This window comes from Acanthochromis polyacanthus, chromosome 7, assembly GCF_021347895.1.
Source record: "Acanthochromis polyacanthus isolate Apoly-LR-REF ecotype Palm Island chromosome 7, KAUST_Apoly_ChrSc, whole genome shotgun sequence".
Taxonomy (NCBI): domain Eukaryota; kingdom Metazoa; phylum Chordata; class Actinopteri; family Pomacentridae; genus Acanthochromis; species Acanthochromis polyacanthus.
The window spans coordinates 14,361,986-14,381,795 of record NC_067119.1 but is presented as its reverse complement, the minus strand read 5'-3'; the positions used below and the strand labels follow the sequence as shown (position 1 = coordinate 14,381,795).

At 41.5% G+C, this 19,810-nt stretch overlaps 1 protein-coding gene across 2 annotated transcripts in view; it reads right to left on the bottom strand.

The window, feature by feature from the left end:
• The window catches only part of sh2b3 (SH2B adaptor protein 3), a 63,916-nt gene extending 44,563 nt beyond the window's left edge, over window positions 1–19,353 (bottom strand). The window contains exons 1-2 of one of the 2 annotated variants that reach the window (XM_051951212.1): window positions 19,078–19,353; window positions 45–1,265 (exon numbers count right to left, since the gene is read on the bottom strand). In XM_051951212.1, the coding sequence (XP_051807172.1) occupies window positions 45–1,235 (1,191 nt within the window). In that variant the 5' untranslated portion in view covers window positions 1,236–1,265; window positions 19,078–19,353. The remainder of the gene's footprint in view (window positions 1–44; window positions 1,266–19,077) is intronic. The other variant, XM_051951213.1, reaches the window with a different exon arrangement.
• Between the last annotated feature and the right edge of the window lie 457 nt (window positions 19,354–19,810).

Below are 19,810 nucleotides of genomic sequence, written 5' to 3'. Positions count from 1 at the left end.
GTATGTAATGGATATAAAGTGTGTATGTGAGATTGTGTTTATACCTTTGGAGGATCATAGAGCTCCAGCTGGTACCTCTCCCCTCCTCCTCCTCTTCCTCCTCCTCCTCCTCCTCCTCCTCCTCCACTTTGAGCATCTCTGATCCTCCTGACCAGCAGGCGGCAGCGTTGCCAGCGGGGCTGAGAGTCTGAGATAGTGTCATCCACCAGCAAGTACCTCAGTTGGCCCTCTTTACAGCAGCCGCTCACCTCTGACCTCCTCTGCCTCATGCTCCTGCTGCGTAACCTACGGAAACGATCCAGGAAGTGAGAGACAACTCCAGTCATGGGCCGTTGCGAAGCAGCTAAAGGCGTGGCTTCGGAATTCAGACAAGAGGATGAGTGGGAGGAAGAGGAAGAGAATGACACCTCCTCGTTATTGGAGGAAATTCCGCCCACTCTGTCCCCATTATTGGGGGGGTTGTTGTTGTTGGTGGTGGGACTGGGGTTGACAGGAGACAGGTCCTGGGATGAGCGAGGGCTAGGAAGGGGCCGTTTCTTTAAAAGTCGTCTTACGGTCTGCTGGATTTGGCTGACGGAGAAATGTGTGACGTCCGCGTGTCCGAGATTGGAGGTCGAGGAGTCAGAGGAGTACCGTTCAGACACCTGACGTCGATCTGTGCCAGAGATCTCCTCGTTGCTACGGCTACGAATCAGCAGGGACCCGCTGCCAAAACTGCGAGATGATGAGAAGGAGTTTCCTGCAGAGCATCTCAAAGGCTGCTCCTGCTCCCGACTCACCACCACCGGCTCCACTTTTTGTGACACGGTCAGTGGAGCAGCTCCTCCACTTGGTCGCCCCGCCTCCCGATAGTCCTGTACCCCAGATAAAGATGTGATTCGCAATCGACCGATCACAGTCTGTGATGGAAGAGGTGGGGCCGCTGGAGATGTGGAGGAAGCACTACCGGAAGCGGTAGAGAATGTGTTCTGGCTGAGTGGAGTGCCATCTTTGTCGACCTCGCAGCAGAAGTGCTGTTGGAAGAGATCGGTGAATTGCTTGGAAAAGGTCTCTGGTGGGAGCACGTCATGTTGTGGCCGCTCTCTGGCAAAGCTCCGATAATGTCCGGCCAGCTGCCGGGCTGCAGCGATGGCGTGCAGCTCACAGAACTCCCTCCAGCCTCGTGCGGGCGCTGCCACACCTGGGCCTCCTCCTGCTGTTGTGGTGTTGGCTGGATGGATAGTGTTACCATTCATTGCAGTAACCAGACTGGCTGAGAATCACTGCTGTGAGACAAAAAAGAAAGAACAGAAAGAGGAGAAGAGAAATGAATCATTGGAGAGGGGGAAGGGGTCAGCTTGGAGACAAGAGTCAAGGGACGGTTTAGAAAAAGAAAGAGAAAAACATGGAAGGACAAGAGAGAGATATGGAAATGTAATTAGATCAAGAAAATGTGGGGTATTGTTCAAGAACTAGAGTACTAAAGATGCAACTTGTAAAACAATCTCATCTTTTTTTAACTACTTGAAAGCTGGATGCAGTTCAAACACTGAGAGAGGATAGTCAAAAGTCTGATTTTATCTGTGCTAAATCTTCAACAGCACAAACTGGATTACATGGTCCTGTAAAAAATCTCCAGCAATTAACCATTCCTAGAATATCTCAACAGATACCGACAGGACAGCCGCAGTTCTCACAAAGGACAATCAGTTCACATTTAGTTTACAGAAAAATTATTGACTGAATCAAGCAAAAAAACCTGCAAGTGCATTTGTTGAGGAAATCCTATCTTGCAGTGGAGATGAATAAAACGAAGTGAAAAATGATGATAGTCAAGTGGAGTCAATGAAGATGACTAAATCAGTTCCAAACTACACTGAGATGGATGACAAAGAGTGAAGCGTTTTGAAATGAATGAAAAAAGCAAAAAGTCAATCAGACAGACTGTGAATGAGGACCTGACTGAGGAAGTACGGTTAGAATATTTCTCAATCAACCACGCTGCCAGCATGGCCATCTGTGTGTTTGGGTGTTTACACGTGACCCTTTTCAATGTTCCTTCTGCTTTTTTTCTCCCAAGATGTCAGTCATGGCTTGAGGCATGAAATTTCACATTATAAAGTAAGACCATTTAAACACCTAGCCTGATTTGAACCATTTTTTTTTGTATTTTGCCCACTTTGACATCAAAGTAAAGCTGTGACTAAAGGCAGATATCTGAACCTCTTGGCATCATCACGTCGACATCGTGGTTTTATTATAGGTGTTTTAGTCCCTTGGCCACCAGGACATTCTCTCCCCATTTCTCTAGGTATTTTCCTTTGCTTCAATCATGGTTGTAGTGTTTAGGTAGCCTTGGGCAGCTTGGCTTACTACACTATGTCTCTGCTACTTGTTATTCTCAGGTCTGTGCTTCATTCTACTTCCCTGCTTCTGTTGATGCACAGTGATGCAGCGTGTGCTCATTAGTTTTATGTCTGAAGGCTTTCTTTCTTTTATAAAAATCTGTAGGTTTTCTTACAATAATATGGACATAAGTATGAAGGTTTTGATGTGTTTCACTTCACTGCACATGCTCTGACCTGTTCACCGCAGTTAACCAACATGCTGTCGTTATAATTAGACAGAGACACGTCGGTGGTTTAAAAGCTAGTTCAACAGAACTAGCTTTTAAACCACCCATGTGCTATTCTCTGATGTGTTTATGCTTTGCTGACCCTGAGTATGCTCAACCCATGGTTACAGAAGATTAGTGTAAGTAAGAAGACACATTCAAAGAACCACAAGAGGTCTTAGCCGACACAAGAGTGCAGCTTCTGGGTTTGTACAAACAGCAAATGACTGATGCAATAAGTGTGTTTACATGGATATCATGCCCCGGCTCTGCCCAGGTTTTATCTCGCTTTTGAGAAAACTAAAGATGCTGGCTGGAGCACTGTCTGTCCTGCACTACAATTACTGCCTCATATTTGTAGGCTTCTGCTGAACAGTCAAGGTTGCAATTTACATACAATATATGCTGTGAAGACTCTGAAGTGTGAGTTCATTAAGAGAAGCAACAATATAGGTCCATCCATCCATTATTTATACACCGCTTAATTCTCATTAGGGTCACTGGGGAGGCTGTGACTTAGGGTGAAGGCAGAAGACACCCTGGACAGGTCACCAGTCTATCACAGGGCTACACTGACAGACAAACAATCACACTCACATTCATACCTACAGACAATTTAGAATTATCCATTAACTTCAGCATATTTTTGGACTGTGGGAGAAAGTAGAGTACTGGCAGAAAACCTATGCATGCACAAGTCAACCATGCAAACTCTACACAGATCCCAGGCCCAGGCTGGGACGCGAACTGTGCTAACCGCAGAGCCACTGCGCAGCCCAACAATATATGTATGTGTTTAAATGCTCCGCCAATACAGGAAAGTCTGATGACAGCAGACAATGCTTCAAATACGGATGCTGCTGTACATAAACTACTAATTCTAGACTGTGGGTGTTGTACACACATGATGAACATGGCAGCACAGAAAATCTACACAAGCAGGACATATTCAGTATCCAACTAATTATAAAATATGGTCACAATCCCTCCTTCTCCTGTTGAGTTACGACGTTGAAAAATTACCAAAAAAGTGAGAACCAAAATCTAATCAGTTTATTCTTGCATCCAAGTAAACATTTGTGCCAGATTCGAAAAAAAAAATCCCTCAAGGCGCGTCAGAGATCTCGCACACAAAAAGGGGCAAATGGACAAACAACCAAAAACTTTCGCCTCCACGGAGGCATGAAAAGTTAAAGATACTTGCTCATTTAGACAGGACAAAAGTTTTGAAATGCTGACCTAGTCAAGCCTGCAGGACAAATGACACATAATATACAATGCACCAAATACACAGATGCAGTCTAATTATATAAAGTTAAGGTTCGAGAAAAGTCTGAATAATGATTTCAAAACTGCAAGTCTGCAAGCTATGCAAATACTAGCTATTAGTCAGTAATAGATACTAGTATTCATCATGTCTATATGCAGAATCACACTACTTTATGTTCACAAGTTAAATGTCTCATTCCAAATAAGATCATAAAGAGGAAAAGCCTCTAAGTGTGTCATCAGTCGAACATCTGCTTTCCAAAACCCTGTGATGTAGCAAAACAATGAACTTTTAATGTGTTTAAATGCAGCTGTAACGTCATCCAGTTATAAAGTACAGAGTGATGTGATTTTTTTCAGTTTAAAGAAAAGCAATGGATCAGGGTACAATATCCCAGCTTGAAACACTTACAAGAAGGAAAACATTGCTGTCTAAAGAACCAGAAGGCGAGTAAAAACAAGACATCAGCATGCATTATATAACAACTAAATCTCATTCTTTTACTGCTCTGTGCATGCTGCCCATACGGAGCTGCAGAACAACAGGTGAATACATCCATACTAAGGCATAAACTGCAGTAGTGCCTTTAAGGGTTTATCATTTTGTGCCTAGAGTACGTACCATCTTGCTCCCGTGCAGCAGAGAAGGGTCTATTCTAAATACAGGAAGCATGAAGGTATGTGTGCATACGGGTGTGTGTGGGCGGTGTGGAGGGGGGGGCGTCACAGACTGTGGTCCAACAGATCACAGAAAACCACAAGAAACGAGAGGTGGGGGGTAGAGGGGGTCGTTGTGGTCGGGCCAAACATGGAGCAACATGTCTCGTTATCTTGCGGCTAACATCTCTCCGCCGTGTCCAGAGCGGCGACATTCGACATTCGGAGATGAAAATTAGCAAAATCCTGACATCATATCTCTCAGTGAGGCTTCATTTTTTTTCACAAGTATCACTGAACATACCAGGGGACACATGCGTCAATCAGGCAGCGAGAACTTGGCTTCATGAAATATTGCGTCACTAAAGTTCCTGGATGTGTCCTGTCACAACAACTAATTCCCTTCCTGTAGTTTTCGGAGCATGCTCAGTGCATGCCCCCTCGTGCCCCTCCAGCTGGCCCCCACAGAAGCCTGTTTCTATCTGCCTGGCCAGCCCAGCGATGACTCAGCACTGGCTGACTACAGAACATGCACGCACGCGAACACACACACACACACACACACACACACACACACACACACACACACACACACACACACACACACACACACACACACACACACACACACACACACACACACACACACATGCAGACACACTTCCTCTCGCTGTGTCCCTCTGGGGGCTTGGCCGTCTCTGTTCCCAGGGTTTTCCCTTTCTTTCATCCTCTCTGTCCTCTGCTATGAGTATCTCCAGATGTGTTTGCATTCATGCTTCCTTTACTTTTACCTCAACTGAGAGGCACATTCAAGTTGCGAGGGAAAACAAAAAGGCCAATACTGTCTAGTGCCTCCTTTCTCTGTTCTTATCCAGGACCTCTAACCTCATCTTGGTGTTTTGTTATTGTATTATTGTTTTGCTAGACGGCCTTCAGCAGGAGATGACAGAAAAAAACAGGCCAGTTCAAATACACTATCTTGCGAATGAAAGACATTCCTGCACAACAGAGTCCAAGTTCCCGCATTCCTGCCTTTCTTTCTTCCTCACCTTACTCATCACTTCCTCCGCCTCCTCTTCCTCTACAATGCCTACATTCTTCTCTGTGACACACTCGTGCTGGTACACTGATTGCTTTCTTCATCGCGCTCATGTGCTCTACAGAAATCTGGCACAATTTTTTTTTCCTGCACCGTCGACAAACACAAGCAGCCTGTGAAACTGCTGCACGGAGCAACTGCGGCCAAGTGGCAAATGTCGACATCAGCCATTGCCTAAATTCTTGTTCTTCTAGTTGAAAAAAGTCGAGTGCTGCTGAGTGCATGACTGGAAACTAATGATGCTGCAGCTCAGCGACTGCTGTTGAAAAGAGCAAACAGGCAGTGACATCTACCACACATTTGCCTTTTATTGGACAGACAAACGCATCAAACCCACGTGAGAAAAAAAATAGGAAAGCAGCTGTTGATTGGCATTTAGAGAAAAATAGCATATTCTCTTTTGTTCTGTACCTCTGACATGAGATCTACAAACTGGAAAAATAATTAGTTAATCAAATTGTCAAAACAATTTGCTAATAAACCAATTTATTCGAGCAACATAAAGTCTGTTTACTCTGATTGGAACTTTGCATTAGTGGGAAATTTAATAAAAATAATTACTCTGATGCACTACTGCTGTTAATGTTAGGGATCAACTCAGCAATGTAGTTGTTACTTTAAAATGAAGGTCACACTACGATACTAGATTGAGATAGGTTAAAAAGTCAGCCATTTAGCCAAGTCTGGATAAAAGACATTAAATGGGTCATAGAAGTCTTACTTTCCCTCATGACTTTGCTGCTCCAGAAGTACAACTAAACTCTTTTTTTCACTGGGAACAGCCTCAAACTGATTTTGATCAAACAGGAAGGAAACAAGATGCGTGAAACACACTCATGAATTGATCTTGTTAGCACGACTAACCTCATGATTAGTGTCAGCTCACTTAGTTGATTTGTAGCACAACACAACCTTGAACCAACCTCAAGACATGCCAGACGTGTGATGCTGCGGTACAGCTCGTTCCCACTAAATGCCCAAACACCAAAATGGAAGAGACAGCAGTATGCCTACAGTAAACAATATCCTGGCTGTGGCCTACTGGGAGCAGGGCCAAAATGTAATCTCCTTGAAACCAGCGTTGCTTTTGAAATACACATACACTGCCAACACAAACACTGTGCCATTAAAAATTGGGAAAAAAGGGAGACGACACTCATTTTTATGCAATACCAAGAAATGAAACTCTACTAAGACCGAGGGTTATACAGCTTGTTGATAATTATCAGTGCTGTCGGTGGGAGCCTGACTGCAGGGAGGTCCTATTTATATCTCAAGGGTCTGGTATCAGCTCTCACACAATACTGTGTGTTCCCTGTTGTCCCCAGTTGGAAACAGCTCATTTGATGCACTGAACACACACACATGGGCACTGAAGTGGTCTCTCCGCTTCCAGGTCATGTATTCATAGCAGGCAGCAACCACTACAGCTGCATGCTAATGTCAGAGTGGCTGAAGATGTAGTACTTCTAACGGCCACTAGATGCTGGCTGCATATATGATAGAAATAATAATAGAAATCTATCCGCTGCTTAATCCCCTTTAGGATCTTGGGGGAGCTGGAGCCTATCCCAGCTAACTTAACCACTGTTGGGTTAGATGGAAGGCAGGGGACACCCTGGACAGGTCACTAGTCTATCTCAGGGCTACACATAGAGACAGTCACACTTATGGGAAGTTCAGAATTACCAATTAACCTTGGCATGTCTTTGGACTGTGGGAGGAAGTCGGAGAACATGCAAGAAAGATGCAAAAAGATCCCAGGCCTGGACATGAACCAAGGATCTTGGAGCTATGAGGCCACGGTGTTAACCACCGACCCACTGTGCAGCCCACAAATCTGATACCCAACCAGCTAATTTAACAGTTAACCCTCTGAACTCAAAGCAGATCTTGCCTTTTTTTGCCTCTGTTTTTACGCAGAGTAGTTTTGATATGTGTTTCCTCTCTGCTTTGTGTAAACACAGCCTGCAGTTCAGCCAAAGATTATCTGAATTTCCCATGATTTTGATCACAGCAGAAACACCTATGGCTTTTTATATGCATCAAGGAATACAGAGTTTTCTACTTTTTACAGAATCTGGTTATCACTGTTAAATTTTGTGATCATCTTAATGAGACATGTAGAGTAAAATAATTTGGATTAAATGTCCTCACCTCAGATGTGGATAATTTTGATTGAACTAAATGTCACAAAGTTGGAAAATCTGACCAATTTCCTACCTTTTTATAGTTTCTGACTGACAAATTTAGTAATTTTGGCAATTTTTAAAAAGATAATGTGCATTTCAAACCTGCTGGCAGGTTTTGAGGTTCAAAGGGTTAATGTAGGCTTCAATTAGTGTGTGGAAAGAGAGTTGGTGATACTAGTAGTAGCTACTATAAAGTAGTAATTAATTATCATTATGACAAACATTGGGTGGCTGCTTCTCAAATGTCAGATTTTGCTGATCTTCCTTGTCTTACATTATACTTAACTCGATCTCCAAGTTTGCACAGTTAGTTGGACAAACTAACCAATCTGAAAGTGTTCTCCTGGGGTCTAGAAATATCTGATGAGCGTTTTTCACATATTTTTGTGGATGAATAAAGGAAAAAATATGCAAATCATAAACCTATATCACTTCCAATGCAGGTGTGAGGGAAGTTATCCCATGTGCAAAGAAGTAGTCATAATGAGATTATGAACTGGATGGATTTAAAAGGGAATAATAGCAGAGCTCCTGTCTTCCCTCATAACTTGACTACTTCTCACAGCAGAAGTGAAGATAAACTTATTTTCAACTTTTAGCTGGACACAAAAGCAATATGAAGATGCCACCACAGGACGTTTTACACATTTTAAGACATTTTAAAGACAAAGCAGTCAATTGACAAACCAGCAAAGCATCTGTTGGATTAATCAACACCAAAAATAATCATTAGTTGCTGCCTGGCTGCGACTAAATCTGGCATAATATGAGCAGACAGTACATTCAACCTCAAGTGTCCCTTGTAGAAAACTGTGTATGACATCACAGACACTATCTCCATGTTTTTACAGTCACACTTACACACGCCAACACATCTCATTGTTTGATGATGAGTTAAACTCTTAACACATACAAAGATGCAGATGTGTGAGCAACTAGTCTGAGAATGTGTGTACATGTACACCTCCATGTGCTGTTTGCTTGTTCATTACTGACAAAAATGCTATGTGCTCCTAACTCTCATACTCATTAAGTAAAATGCAATTTACAGCAAGCCACATCCGTCTGACCTTTATATAGCCCTGGCCTTATTACCCAGATCAGCCGGATCCAATCTATTGCTTATGACTCAATTAATCTGCATGGCATCAAGGCTCACTGAGACATCAAACACTCCAGCTTTTCCCGTAAAAGCCGGAGTGGAAAAAATAAATACATTAGAAAAAAACGCAGCAACATGTGCATCACAGGGTCTGGGATGAAAAACAGATTTTGTTACCACCTTTGAATTTTCATTCTCTGAATCACCGAATGAATCACAGAGCTACGGATAAATTTACAAAGCAGGGAGAGAGTACGGGAGTTTTATTTAAAAGGGGAGAGAGGAATTAGAAGGCCGTGAGGAATCGAAAAAGAAAAGGAAGAGGAGGAGACAGAGAAACAAGAGTCACAAGAACGGAGAGAACAAGGGGATAATGAGAGAGCAGACAGGAAGTGAGAATAACAGGCAGGAGAAAGGCAAGAGGAGAGGAGATGATGCCAGATTTGTGGTAGAAGGTCCAGGTGGCAGAACAAGAGAGGAACAGAGACCACAAGACCCCTGCTCTGCTCTGCTCTGCCTGGGCAGCAATCACAGCAACAGGAAGCCCTGCCCTGCCCTGGCAAGCAGCGACCGGTGCACACATGCAAAGACACCACGCACACACATGCACACACATCCACACACAGCACACACAGCACACCGACATGCAGCCTGACATCAGCGGTGGAAAGACTAGAATATCAAGTGCAAGAGCTGTTAAAAAATTTTACTGTGAGAATGGAGAAAATGCACAAGATCGAAAAACACAAGTGCCTCCACTGAAAACTTCTCTGCTTGCATGTGTTCACCATAAAAACACTAAGGTGGCAACATTTTATGAATTCCTCTTGTAAAATCTGTTAAAAGTGTCACAATTGGGTATTCACATAGCTAAATTCTTGCTAGATTAATCTGGGACAGCTTATGTTTAACTTTCACAATTTCTAAGAACCGAGGACAGATGGAGGCTGCTGGTGCATTTACTTTATAAGCACTTTTTCAAACACTATACTGCAAAGCAAAACTAATTTAAATGAATAGTTGAACGACACAGTATGTTTGTTAGCTTTCTCCAAAAGTCAGATGTATTTGTAGCAAAAGCTAGCAGCCAGTTTGCTTTTTTTTTTCTTTACTACCGGAAAACAGCAAAAAAACTAACCAGACTCTGAGTAGCACTGCAACAAACTAGTTTTTATTTTAAAAACTGATCATTTGGTGCACGGTTTGGTCCAGGGATGTCCTGAGAAGTAGCTGGTACCAAATCGATACCAGAAGTAACAAAAGTACTGCTGATACTGGACTAAAAGAACTAACGGATGTGAAATGATGGCAGCAAGTACAGCTGCACCAATGGGAGAGAACAAAAAACACAGCAAGACATGAATCAAGATATTTCCCATTTGTCTCAAATTATCAGGGATACATGCAGCCAATAGCCAGTATGCTAACAGTGTCACAGAGCACTTTATAAGAGGTAAGAAAAGTAAAGAGGCAAGCTTGTCAAACTTATCTAAGCAGTTCAAAGACAGGCATTCAGACGGCACCTAGAAATCAAGTTGAGCAATTCTCAGTTGTTAAGTTTATATTAACAACATGTCATCAAAAAGTTCATATACTGAAATGTTTCAGTTATCAAACATTCACAGAAGTTAATACAGATAGCTCATAATGTTAGCAGACTAATGTCCTTCAGCATTAAGCATACAACACTGTACATGTGGAAGTGTGTGTTAGCACGTGTGTTAGAAAATAAGGTGTTGCTTAAATAATATTCATTCGATTCGTATTCTTTTTAGATGTTGAGAATGATGGAATTTAAATGGTATTGGTAGCGACTACCCACATTTCTGGTACTGTCACATCCCTAGTTTGGTCTGTAAAGTCAGAAAAAAAAGATCAAACAATGTGGTTTTCTCACTGCCAATACTGAATTGTTACCTGTATTTGAAGCTCAAAACCTTGCAAAAACGCCTTCTATACATTACCGAAGATCACAGAGTAGTGACAGAGAGAGGCAACTGCAATGGTGCCGAAGTAGTGTATTTGGTAGAAACACTTGAAATGACATTACAGGAAAATGGTTAAAAATGAACAAGGCAGATAACTGGAAAAATACTGTATATCAGATCCAAAAATAGGTCAAACTTCCAATTAATTTTCTGTTGGTCAAACAACAGACTGCTTGAGTAATTAGACTTAGGTAAAGTGTGCACATTTTTAAAATTGGGAAATACTAGAAAGCAACATCATGACTGTGGTGGCTGTAATAACATGCATTCTGTCAAGTCTCATCTTTACCTGAACATAAACAAAACTAAAGCAAAATGCAAGGTGGACATATATGAGCACAAACCCACAAGCCACTGTCATGCAAGTTCTGTTTTCAGGAAAAGAATGCCAGGAATTCCCACCAATACAGTCACTATTCAGTATTGTTATGACAGGCAAAAACAGCCTGTTCCACTAGTAGCCAACGCACCAGTTAACACGAACTGACACCATGTGACCTTTTTCATCCCTTTCACTTCATGTTTTATACTTGAGTGCAAGTAGCTGCTATGCATCAAGCAAGAGTGGCACAATCTGGCGTTAGCTACATGGAACTGACAGGGATTTCTCACAATCTGTTGCCTGATATATCAGCTGTATAAAAGAAGAGGCTGACATGAAAAAGGTCTACGGTTGAAGGGTTGGGACTGGCTGAGGCTCGGTGTTCCTGTTTGTGTGAAGTGAGATGTGAAAGAGCTTTGATAATAAACAGAGCAGAAAGCGAGACGCACACAGCTTACATAATTGAAGAACATATTGTAAAGGAGGAAGTGCCACTGAAACACGAGATAACTTCGGTTTTAACTTCCCAGAGCCTGAGGAAAGCATCAGCTGATTCAGGGTAAAACAAGAGAGGGAGAGCCTGCAGCTACAAGGCTACAAAACACAGCTGGAGTCTATTACAAAAAATAAATAAATAAAAACGTGTATCTGTAGATGCACAGGTATCACAAAGATATGGACGTGTTTAGTTTGCTTGTAAACCCTGTGCTGAAAGCTAAAATACCTGCAATTGTTGCTAGATAAGAAGAAATAGCTCGAAATCTTTTGTGTAACACATTATGTAAAAGCAAGTACTGACATTACAAAAAAAAAGCTAAGGGGAGAGAACAACCTTTAATCCTCTGTGTTTGGCATTTACTGGAGCTTTTACAAAACGAAGCAGTAGGGAACACTACAGAGAGAAAAAGTCACTTTTTTGCTTTAAAAAAATCTAAATTTTGCTTTTAATATTCTGCATCTTAAAACTGAAACTATCTTTTAACAAAAGACAACAACGAGCAGTACAAGTGGTGAAATTGTGAGCTGCCGTTTCTTGTTCTACATTTATGTAAAATACTATTGGGTGCACAGGGTTTTTGTTTAGGCTAGAGTATTCTCTACCTCAGTCCTACATTCCCACAACAATAACACAATGCTGCTATTCTTAAGACACACAAAAATAAAGCCCAGCCACTTTCTGGCTATTTCCTGTGGTCTGGGAACGGAGGCAGGTTGGGAAAGTCGCAAAATTAAAGGCTGGATCTATGACGATAAGAAGGCTTTCAGTACTGTAACGGAAAACAACCCTGGGGTTTACCTGAAGAGAAAAAAATACATATGATAATTATGTGTCCAGTAAGTCCTAATAACATTGTAAAATTCTGACTAAGAAGCATCCCTCCAGCTGTCCGGCATCCTACCAATGACTAATACAAAACATCTTTGTGCAGCGTGCAGTCTATCATTATCCTGCACAGGAAATATAGGGCTCCCATAATGACAGGCAGAAAATGAAAACAGGGGTTAAGTTTTGGCCCTGGCTGCATGGATGTGATGTGTGAAGAGGGGAGACTCAGGGAATGAGGTCAGCACCGACTGTCAGGCATCACAGACACTAGAGGCCTCAGAGCTGACGAACTACAACTGATCTGTAATAAATCACTCAATCACGGCTGGGGAAAAGTCAGGCTGAGCCAATTCATCATTTTCAGTCTTAATCAAACGTCACTAAATCACGAAGGAGCAAAAACCAAGTAGGCACACTCATGCTTTCATAAACTAAATAATACCAGATATAAAGTGTTCTACAAGTACTTCAAAACAACGAAATAAGGAAGCAAATTATTCAGCTGCCTCTCCAAGGAGTGTCTTGGCCTAAAGACAAAGTCCAACTTCACTGGCTAGACCAAGTGACGGTTGTCCCGGGTGATAAAACAATATTAATATGACATGATATAAAACGACACTCAACCTTATAAATAGAAATAGGGAAATGGTTCAACAGAATGTTCAGTGGTTTCATTTCAATGCATCCGATGCTAACAGGCACAAAGGCACATAACAAAGTTTGTTATGTGCTTTAATGTTTGGTTGCAAAAGCAAAACAGAAAGACACTGACAGAATTATTTAACATAGAAACATAGGAAATCCACAGCTTGGACAAGTCAGACAAAGAAAATGTACAATGTCTTTGACGGTAATATTAAATTATGGGGTTCACTGATTATAAGAACTGTTCCTTCTTTGCTTATTGATGTAATCATAACAGCATAGAATTATTCTCAGTAACATTAGTTATTCTTTTCCCGAAAGCAAAGAACTGCGAATTAATTCTAAAAAGCATCTGATTTATGAAATAACTTTTTTTAGTATTTTTACTGTGCAATTACAAAAAAATAGATCTCACTGTTGTTTCAAAAGCTCAGACTTTGCACACTGGCACCATGCAGTAAACTGCCCTGCACAAATCTGTTTGTTCAGTGTTCTGTGTACACTGTTAAAATGCAGAGCAACCGAACACAGACAGAAATGTTTCCCTGCACGCACACTTTGAGTCCCTGCAAAATAAACAAAGACTGGTGTGCATATTAATGAACATTAAACACGCACACATTGAATAACTTAGCAGTTTAAGTCTGTTTCTCAGCTACAAAGCCATCAAAAGCTGACCTCAACTTCTTACTGGAACCCCTAAACACAGGATTAGTTTCTGAAAAGCTGACAACAACAATCCATCATTCACAACTCGGTCGAGTCAAATCAATACAATTCAGCCAATTCAAGCATTTAAAACTCCAATGTTCCAGCTGGGGAGAGTGCGACAGACAACTCTGTCTGAAATCCACAAGCACTTTATGAATGAGTCATCCCTACTTGTAATGCGTTTCTGATCCATTGTGAATTGTGAAGAAGCATGGCAATATTTAAGATGTGTGATACTATACTGTGTGCGTGTTTGTGTGTGTTGTGGCTGTGTGCGACTATGTGAGCGTTGTTTAGGGGATTTGGCCGAGAGATAATTGGCTCCTTCAGTCACTGATCGGCTGTGAATCATCTGACTTCCTGGAAAGCTAATTCAGGCATTATAAACTTTTCCACATTGGGAATCATGAGGAGCCAACTGAGTTTCAGTGTTCGCTCTTACAAAATACCTCTTTCTGGCGCACAAACATTACCAAAGAATCCTGTTTTTCTGCAGAGATAGCAAATTCTGGGACGAAACTCGTGTGACATGATGTAAATTGGGTATTTTGCGTGAGAATGTGACCCTACTTTCACTTCAGCTGAGACACGGCTCCCATTTCTGCTAAACACGCCGACTACAAGCTGTTTGGTACGTGTCTTCATGTAAATCTTACTTATATTATCAACTTATCTCAATTGTTTGGTTAACTGTCAGTAAGAAAATAAAGCAACAAATACACATTCACAAATACAAATTCACATTGGAGGACCTAAAACTAGTAAGCATTTGGCATTTCTACTTGGAAAATGCAATCAAGCAATTAGCAAAATAGTTGCAGATATAATCGCATTAGCTTTGTACTGTGCATTTGTGGCATCTCAAGGAACTTGTCATGACACAAAAGCAAACATTCAGGCTGTTTGCTGACGTCAGATTGGACAACTTCAGAAAAATAACAACACTCATAACCCCATCATACATGCTCCCTGTGCGCACACACACACACACACACACACACACACACACACACACACACACACACACACACACACACACACACACACACACACACACACACACACACACACACACACACACACACACACACACACACACACACACATTAACGTACTGCAAATGCAGAGCCTACAAGCGCACACATGTTTCAGGCAACATCCTCATACTGCTGCAGCTAAATCGGGCCTATAATCAACATTCTTCCGACAAGAACAGGGGCGCATTGGGGTAAACATGCGCAAAAACACACACACAGTCTCTAATTATTGCTGCTTTGGAGAAAAAAAACTCATAAGCACGCATGTGTATCCCCCCGAAACACTTGCACAAACACATTCATACACAGGCAAGAACTTAACTGTATTGCATGTGAGTGTTTGTGGTGAGAATCCACAGCTAAAGCTGAGATTTTAGGCTTCGGTGGTTGAGTTTCTGTGCAAGTCAGGTTACATAAACACACACCAGCTGTTCAGTAATGTACGTGTTATTAAGGTCTCCATTGTCACCAGGAAAGAGCTCAGTTTTTCTTCTATTTTGTGCCCTGATTCGAGTCTCCTGTCTTTCTCTGTCATTTTCTGTTGCAGAATCTGACTCCTGTCTGCATGCCAGGTCATCTCCCATGTCTCTGCTCTTTCTCCTTTGCATCCGCCTCCTTCCTCTCTCCTCCCCTCCCCTCCCCACAGGGCCACTGTGGGTCAGACCTCTCTCGTAGTCTCATCAGTGGATTTCTTAGAACCCCTGGGGGAAGCGGAAGAGCTAGCGTCCAATCAAATCTTAGTTAAAGACATGGGACCATGACATTGTCTGATCTATGGCTGATAGCCAAGGCTGCAAGATTCACTACTTTTGCCTTTATTTTTCTGTCTGCACAAAAATACGCACTATGCTTTGAAAAACCTACAGAAAAGCTACTTCAAATGTCTGAATTCCAAGAAGCTGCACTCTTCTCTTTCAAGGAAAAGTCTCAGACAGCTTCCAAGATAATATTGTCTCGTGGCGCATAAAATCTCGAGCCAAGTAATCATGTCATGTTGGAGAAAATCATGTTATAATCACACCGAACAATGTCATGCCCTTCTCTGGGGAGAGTCCAACATTTTTTTGTGGCGAAAATGCAAAGCAGAGTTACTACTATGCAAGCAGAGTTACAATATTCAGATGGTCTGTCAACAGGAGTCATATTTTATAGGTTTTACTTTGCAGAAAAGGGCTTCTCTAAGGAGCAAAAGAGAAGTGAAGACAGAACCAAAATATCCCAGTTTCAGTAATCAAGGAAGTCTGTAGAGAAGTTAACACTTTTCTAAAAATTATCAGAATCCTTTGTGGTTGCATGAGCTGATTAGGAATCTGGAAATCCACCAAGCCTTTTAAATTACAGACAGCAGTTTGCCTGTTGTGCTGAAGTGACTAAAGGCGTGACAAATGTCGTATCTGAATGACTGAATCATCAAAGAATGCAAACCTCAGCTGGGTGCCGGGATTACTGCAGATGGTAAAAATACGTATCTACGCACACATTACCCTGTGAGTGTGTTTCCACGCATCTTACATCATATAAGATGCGTGGAAACTATTGAAGAAGGCCTAATACATGACACAATGTAATGGTGGATGGTTGACACGATACATTTGTCAACCATCAGAGATTACTGTTTGCACAACAGCAGTTATTTAATTGTATTTAGGAGACTGTGAGTAATAATCGTTATACATAATATTCTACAGCATTTCAGAGTATTTTATGTCTCCTAAGTGGATTCGTATTGATGATGCATTAATGTGTAAGCAGCATTTCAGTGTAATAGCTCGCTGAGCTGGAGCAAATTTGAACTTTATATCGTGTTGGATTTGTTAAACCTATATTAAAGCACTTCTTTTTGCTGCGGGGTAACTAGCAACTAAGCTGTCAAATAAATGAGTACACAAAAGATCTCAAAATTAGCTGATAAAATGTATTTGGAAGCAGAGCCTAAATGGTGTATTGATTGACAAATGTTTTCATAATACGCTGATTAGAAAACTTTTTTACAGAACACAATGCAGAAAAAGATGCTTGGGGTATTTTAGAAATTATGTCAAGTACACTAAATCCCTGTCTGCAGCACTCGTAGCAGAGTAGGTATCACAGTTAAGCAGATTTTCATGCAGAGTCCACTGAAGTCTTGCTAACTAGTTTGTGAAATAAACTGTGTAGAGGTAATCTGCAGTGCACCAACCTGTATTTACACACATATTAGTACTTCTATCTCTGTGAGAAGCTGCATGAAGCATTCCTTTGACTCTTAACCATTGCAACCAAATGCTTCACTCTGAAGCCAAGCCGTAACCTCTCAGTGTCCTCACTTCTGAAGCTGAAACTGATCCTAACAAAGACAGACAAACAACAGCCAGGAGCCACAAATAGAAGTGAATCCCCTCCAAAGCACACACACACCAACACCGAAACTACTGCTTTGACATACAAAAACACTGGAGTGAAACCAAGTCGCTGCTCTGCTAACGTTCCCACTCTTCATCCAGCAGTCGAGAGGAATGACCACCAACCTGAACACGGGGATGTTCAGTGGAGCAACACAACCGGCAGCAGCGTTCACATTTCGAACAGACATATTTTTTTGAGAAAAATGTTGCCAAGTAACTTATTTCAACTTTTTAAACTACTCTCATTCCTGTCTGCAGCACATGCAGCACACCGCATATCACAACTGGCGCAGAGTCAAGTGATGTCTGAGTAACTTATTTGTAAAATAACAACAATTTAATAAACAATCGTCCCTTCAATTTTCCCTTTACGAACATAATACCGTCCCTGACAATCGTCATGTTGCTCATCTTTATCACATCTACTGTATTTGCTGTCAGTTGCTGCACAGTTACTTATTCAACACCAGACTCTATGTTTGGGAAATAAACATAAAATATGAAGAAGAAGAGCAGCTCCATCTCCATTTTTTGCACTTCTGCTATCCCATTCAGCAGCACATGTAGCAGAGTACATTGGGAGCCATGCATCATCTTGCTCCCAAAAACTGTGGGAAAGTTTCTTATTTAAAGGTTTGGCTCCATGTTTGGCAAATGAAGACAAAATATTACACATAGCTTGTCCAGAAGAGCAACTCTGTCTCCATTGTTTGTGCTACTGCCATCCCTGTTGGCAGCACATGTAGCAGAGAGCATATGAACAGATGGTGGTGCGGAGCTAAGTGGTGTCTTACTAATTTGTAAAATAAACTGAGAGAAAGTTTACTATTCAAAGGTCAGGGTACGTGTTTGGAAAAATAACAATAATTACTACACAACCCCACTGTTTAAACTACTGTCATTGATGTCTGCAGCACATGTAGCAGAGAATATATCACAGCTGTGCAGACGGTGATGTGGAGCCAAGTGGTGACAAAGTGTAGGAAAGTTTATTACTTAAAGGTCTAGCTCTATGTTTGGAAAATGAACAATAATCATTAGTACAGTTCTTCCAACTTCATTGTTGAAGCTACCCTCATCCCTGTCTGCAGCACATGCAGCAGAATACATGTGGAGTCATGCAGGGTCTTGCTAACTAGTTTGTGAAGTAAACTGCAGTAAAGTTAATAAGCAATGTCCCTATCCCTTGTGTTCATCATTATCACGTCTGTTTGCTGCATGCACACTTTTATTCATGCTGCAGTTGCTGCATGTTGGGCAAATGAACATAAACTAAGACAAATAAGGTTTAGTACTGCGTCATCACCATGGTGACCACCGCTGATAAATTTGCGCCAAATGGTGGTTAAAAAATGCACATACACCTAACTGCTAAAGCACGTGTTGTGTACACAGACGATGACAACTGTGCTCGCTGATAGACTGAAAGCACTGCTTGGTGATCGGGCAGGACTCTGTTTTTAAATTAGAAATGTAGTTTTAGGGTCATAAATAAATAAACAAACAAATCTGCGCCAGCACCGAGAGGCATGACCCTTTAAACTCCACAACAGCACACTTTTTTCCTACGATTATTATTAAAGAAAAAAGTGTGACTTCGGGCTGCAGCTTCGTCCACATTTCCACTGCTTCTAGTTTCTCAACTTTCTGTATTAGTGCCCGTGTGGTCAAACAAAGAGTTTAGTGATGTTGAAAAGCAGTTTTAAAGCAGAAAAGAGCAGAAGTTGACAGGCTCTTAACAACATACTCACGTTCTCCGTTATCTCGGACGGGCATCCACCGCAGCACGACGACTAACCAACAAGTTGGACTTCGCATAACGGAAATGTGCTGAGAAGTAAATTAAGTCTAAACACTGTCGGCGGGCGGCAGCAGGAGCTGGACCTGAGACGAGAAGCTGAACGCCGAAAAGCCCGTCGCTTTCTCTCTCATTGTGGCTGCATGGGACTGCTCCTCCGCAGAAAAAGAGGAAAGAAAACTTTCAGCCACGAAACTTGACGCGGAAAAAAAAGTGGCGAGTCCTCGCTTCCGCTGTCAAAAAAAAAAAGAACTGCGTCAAAGTATCGGAAAATAAAGCCCCACTTCCGTCTTTCGCTTCAAAATAAAAGCTCGTAAGCACCAGAAACCAAAGTTCAGTTATAACGTGCAAAATACACATAACTTTATATCTGTGGTGACAGCAAAGTTTTGTCTCTGGGAAATGTTTCTTGTAAATACATAATTGCACTGTAAAAAAGTATATTTGTATTAATCAAATTTTAACTATAATTTTTGGAAAAAAACATTAATTACATTAAATTACAGGAAATAAATAATAAAATCACAGAAAAGGTGTGAATTTGCATTTTAACTAACTTTAAATCTGACATATTTAATATTAAATATTATTTAACAGCTTTTAACTGTAACCTGTTGAATAATTTACTGTTATTGCACAGATCTTCCCTGTTTTGTTGAATTACAGGTAAGAATTAGTAAAACCAG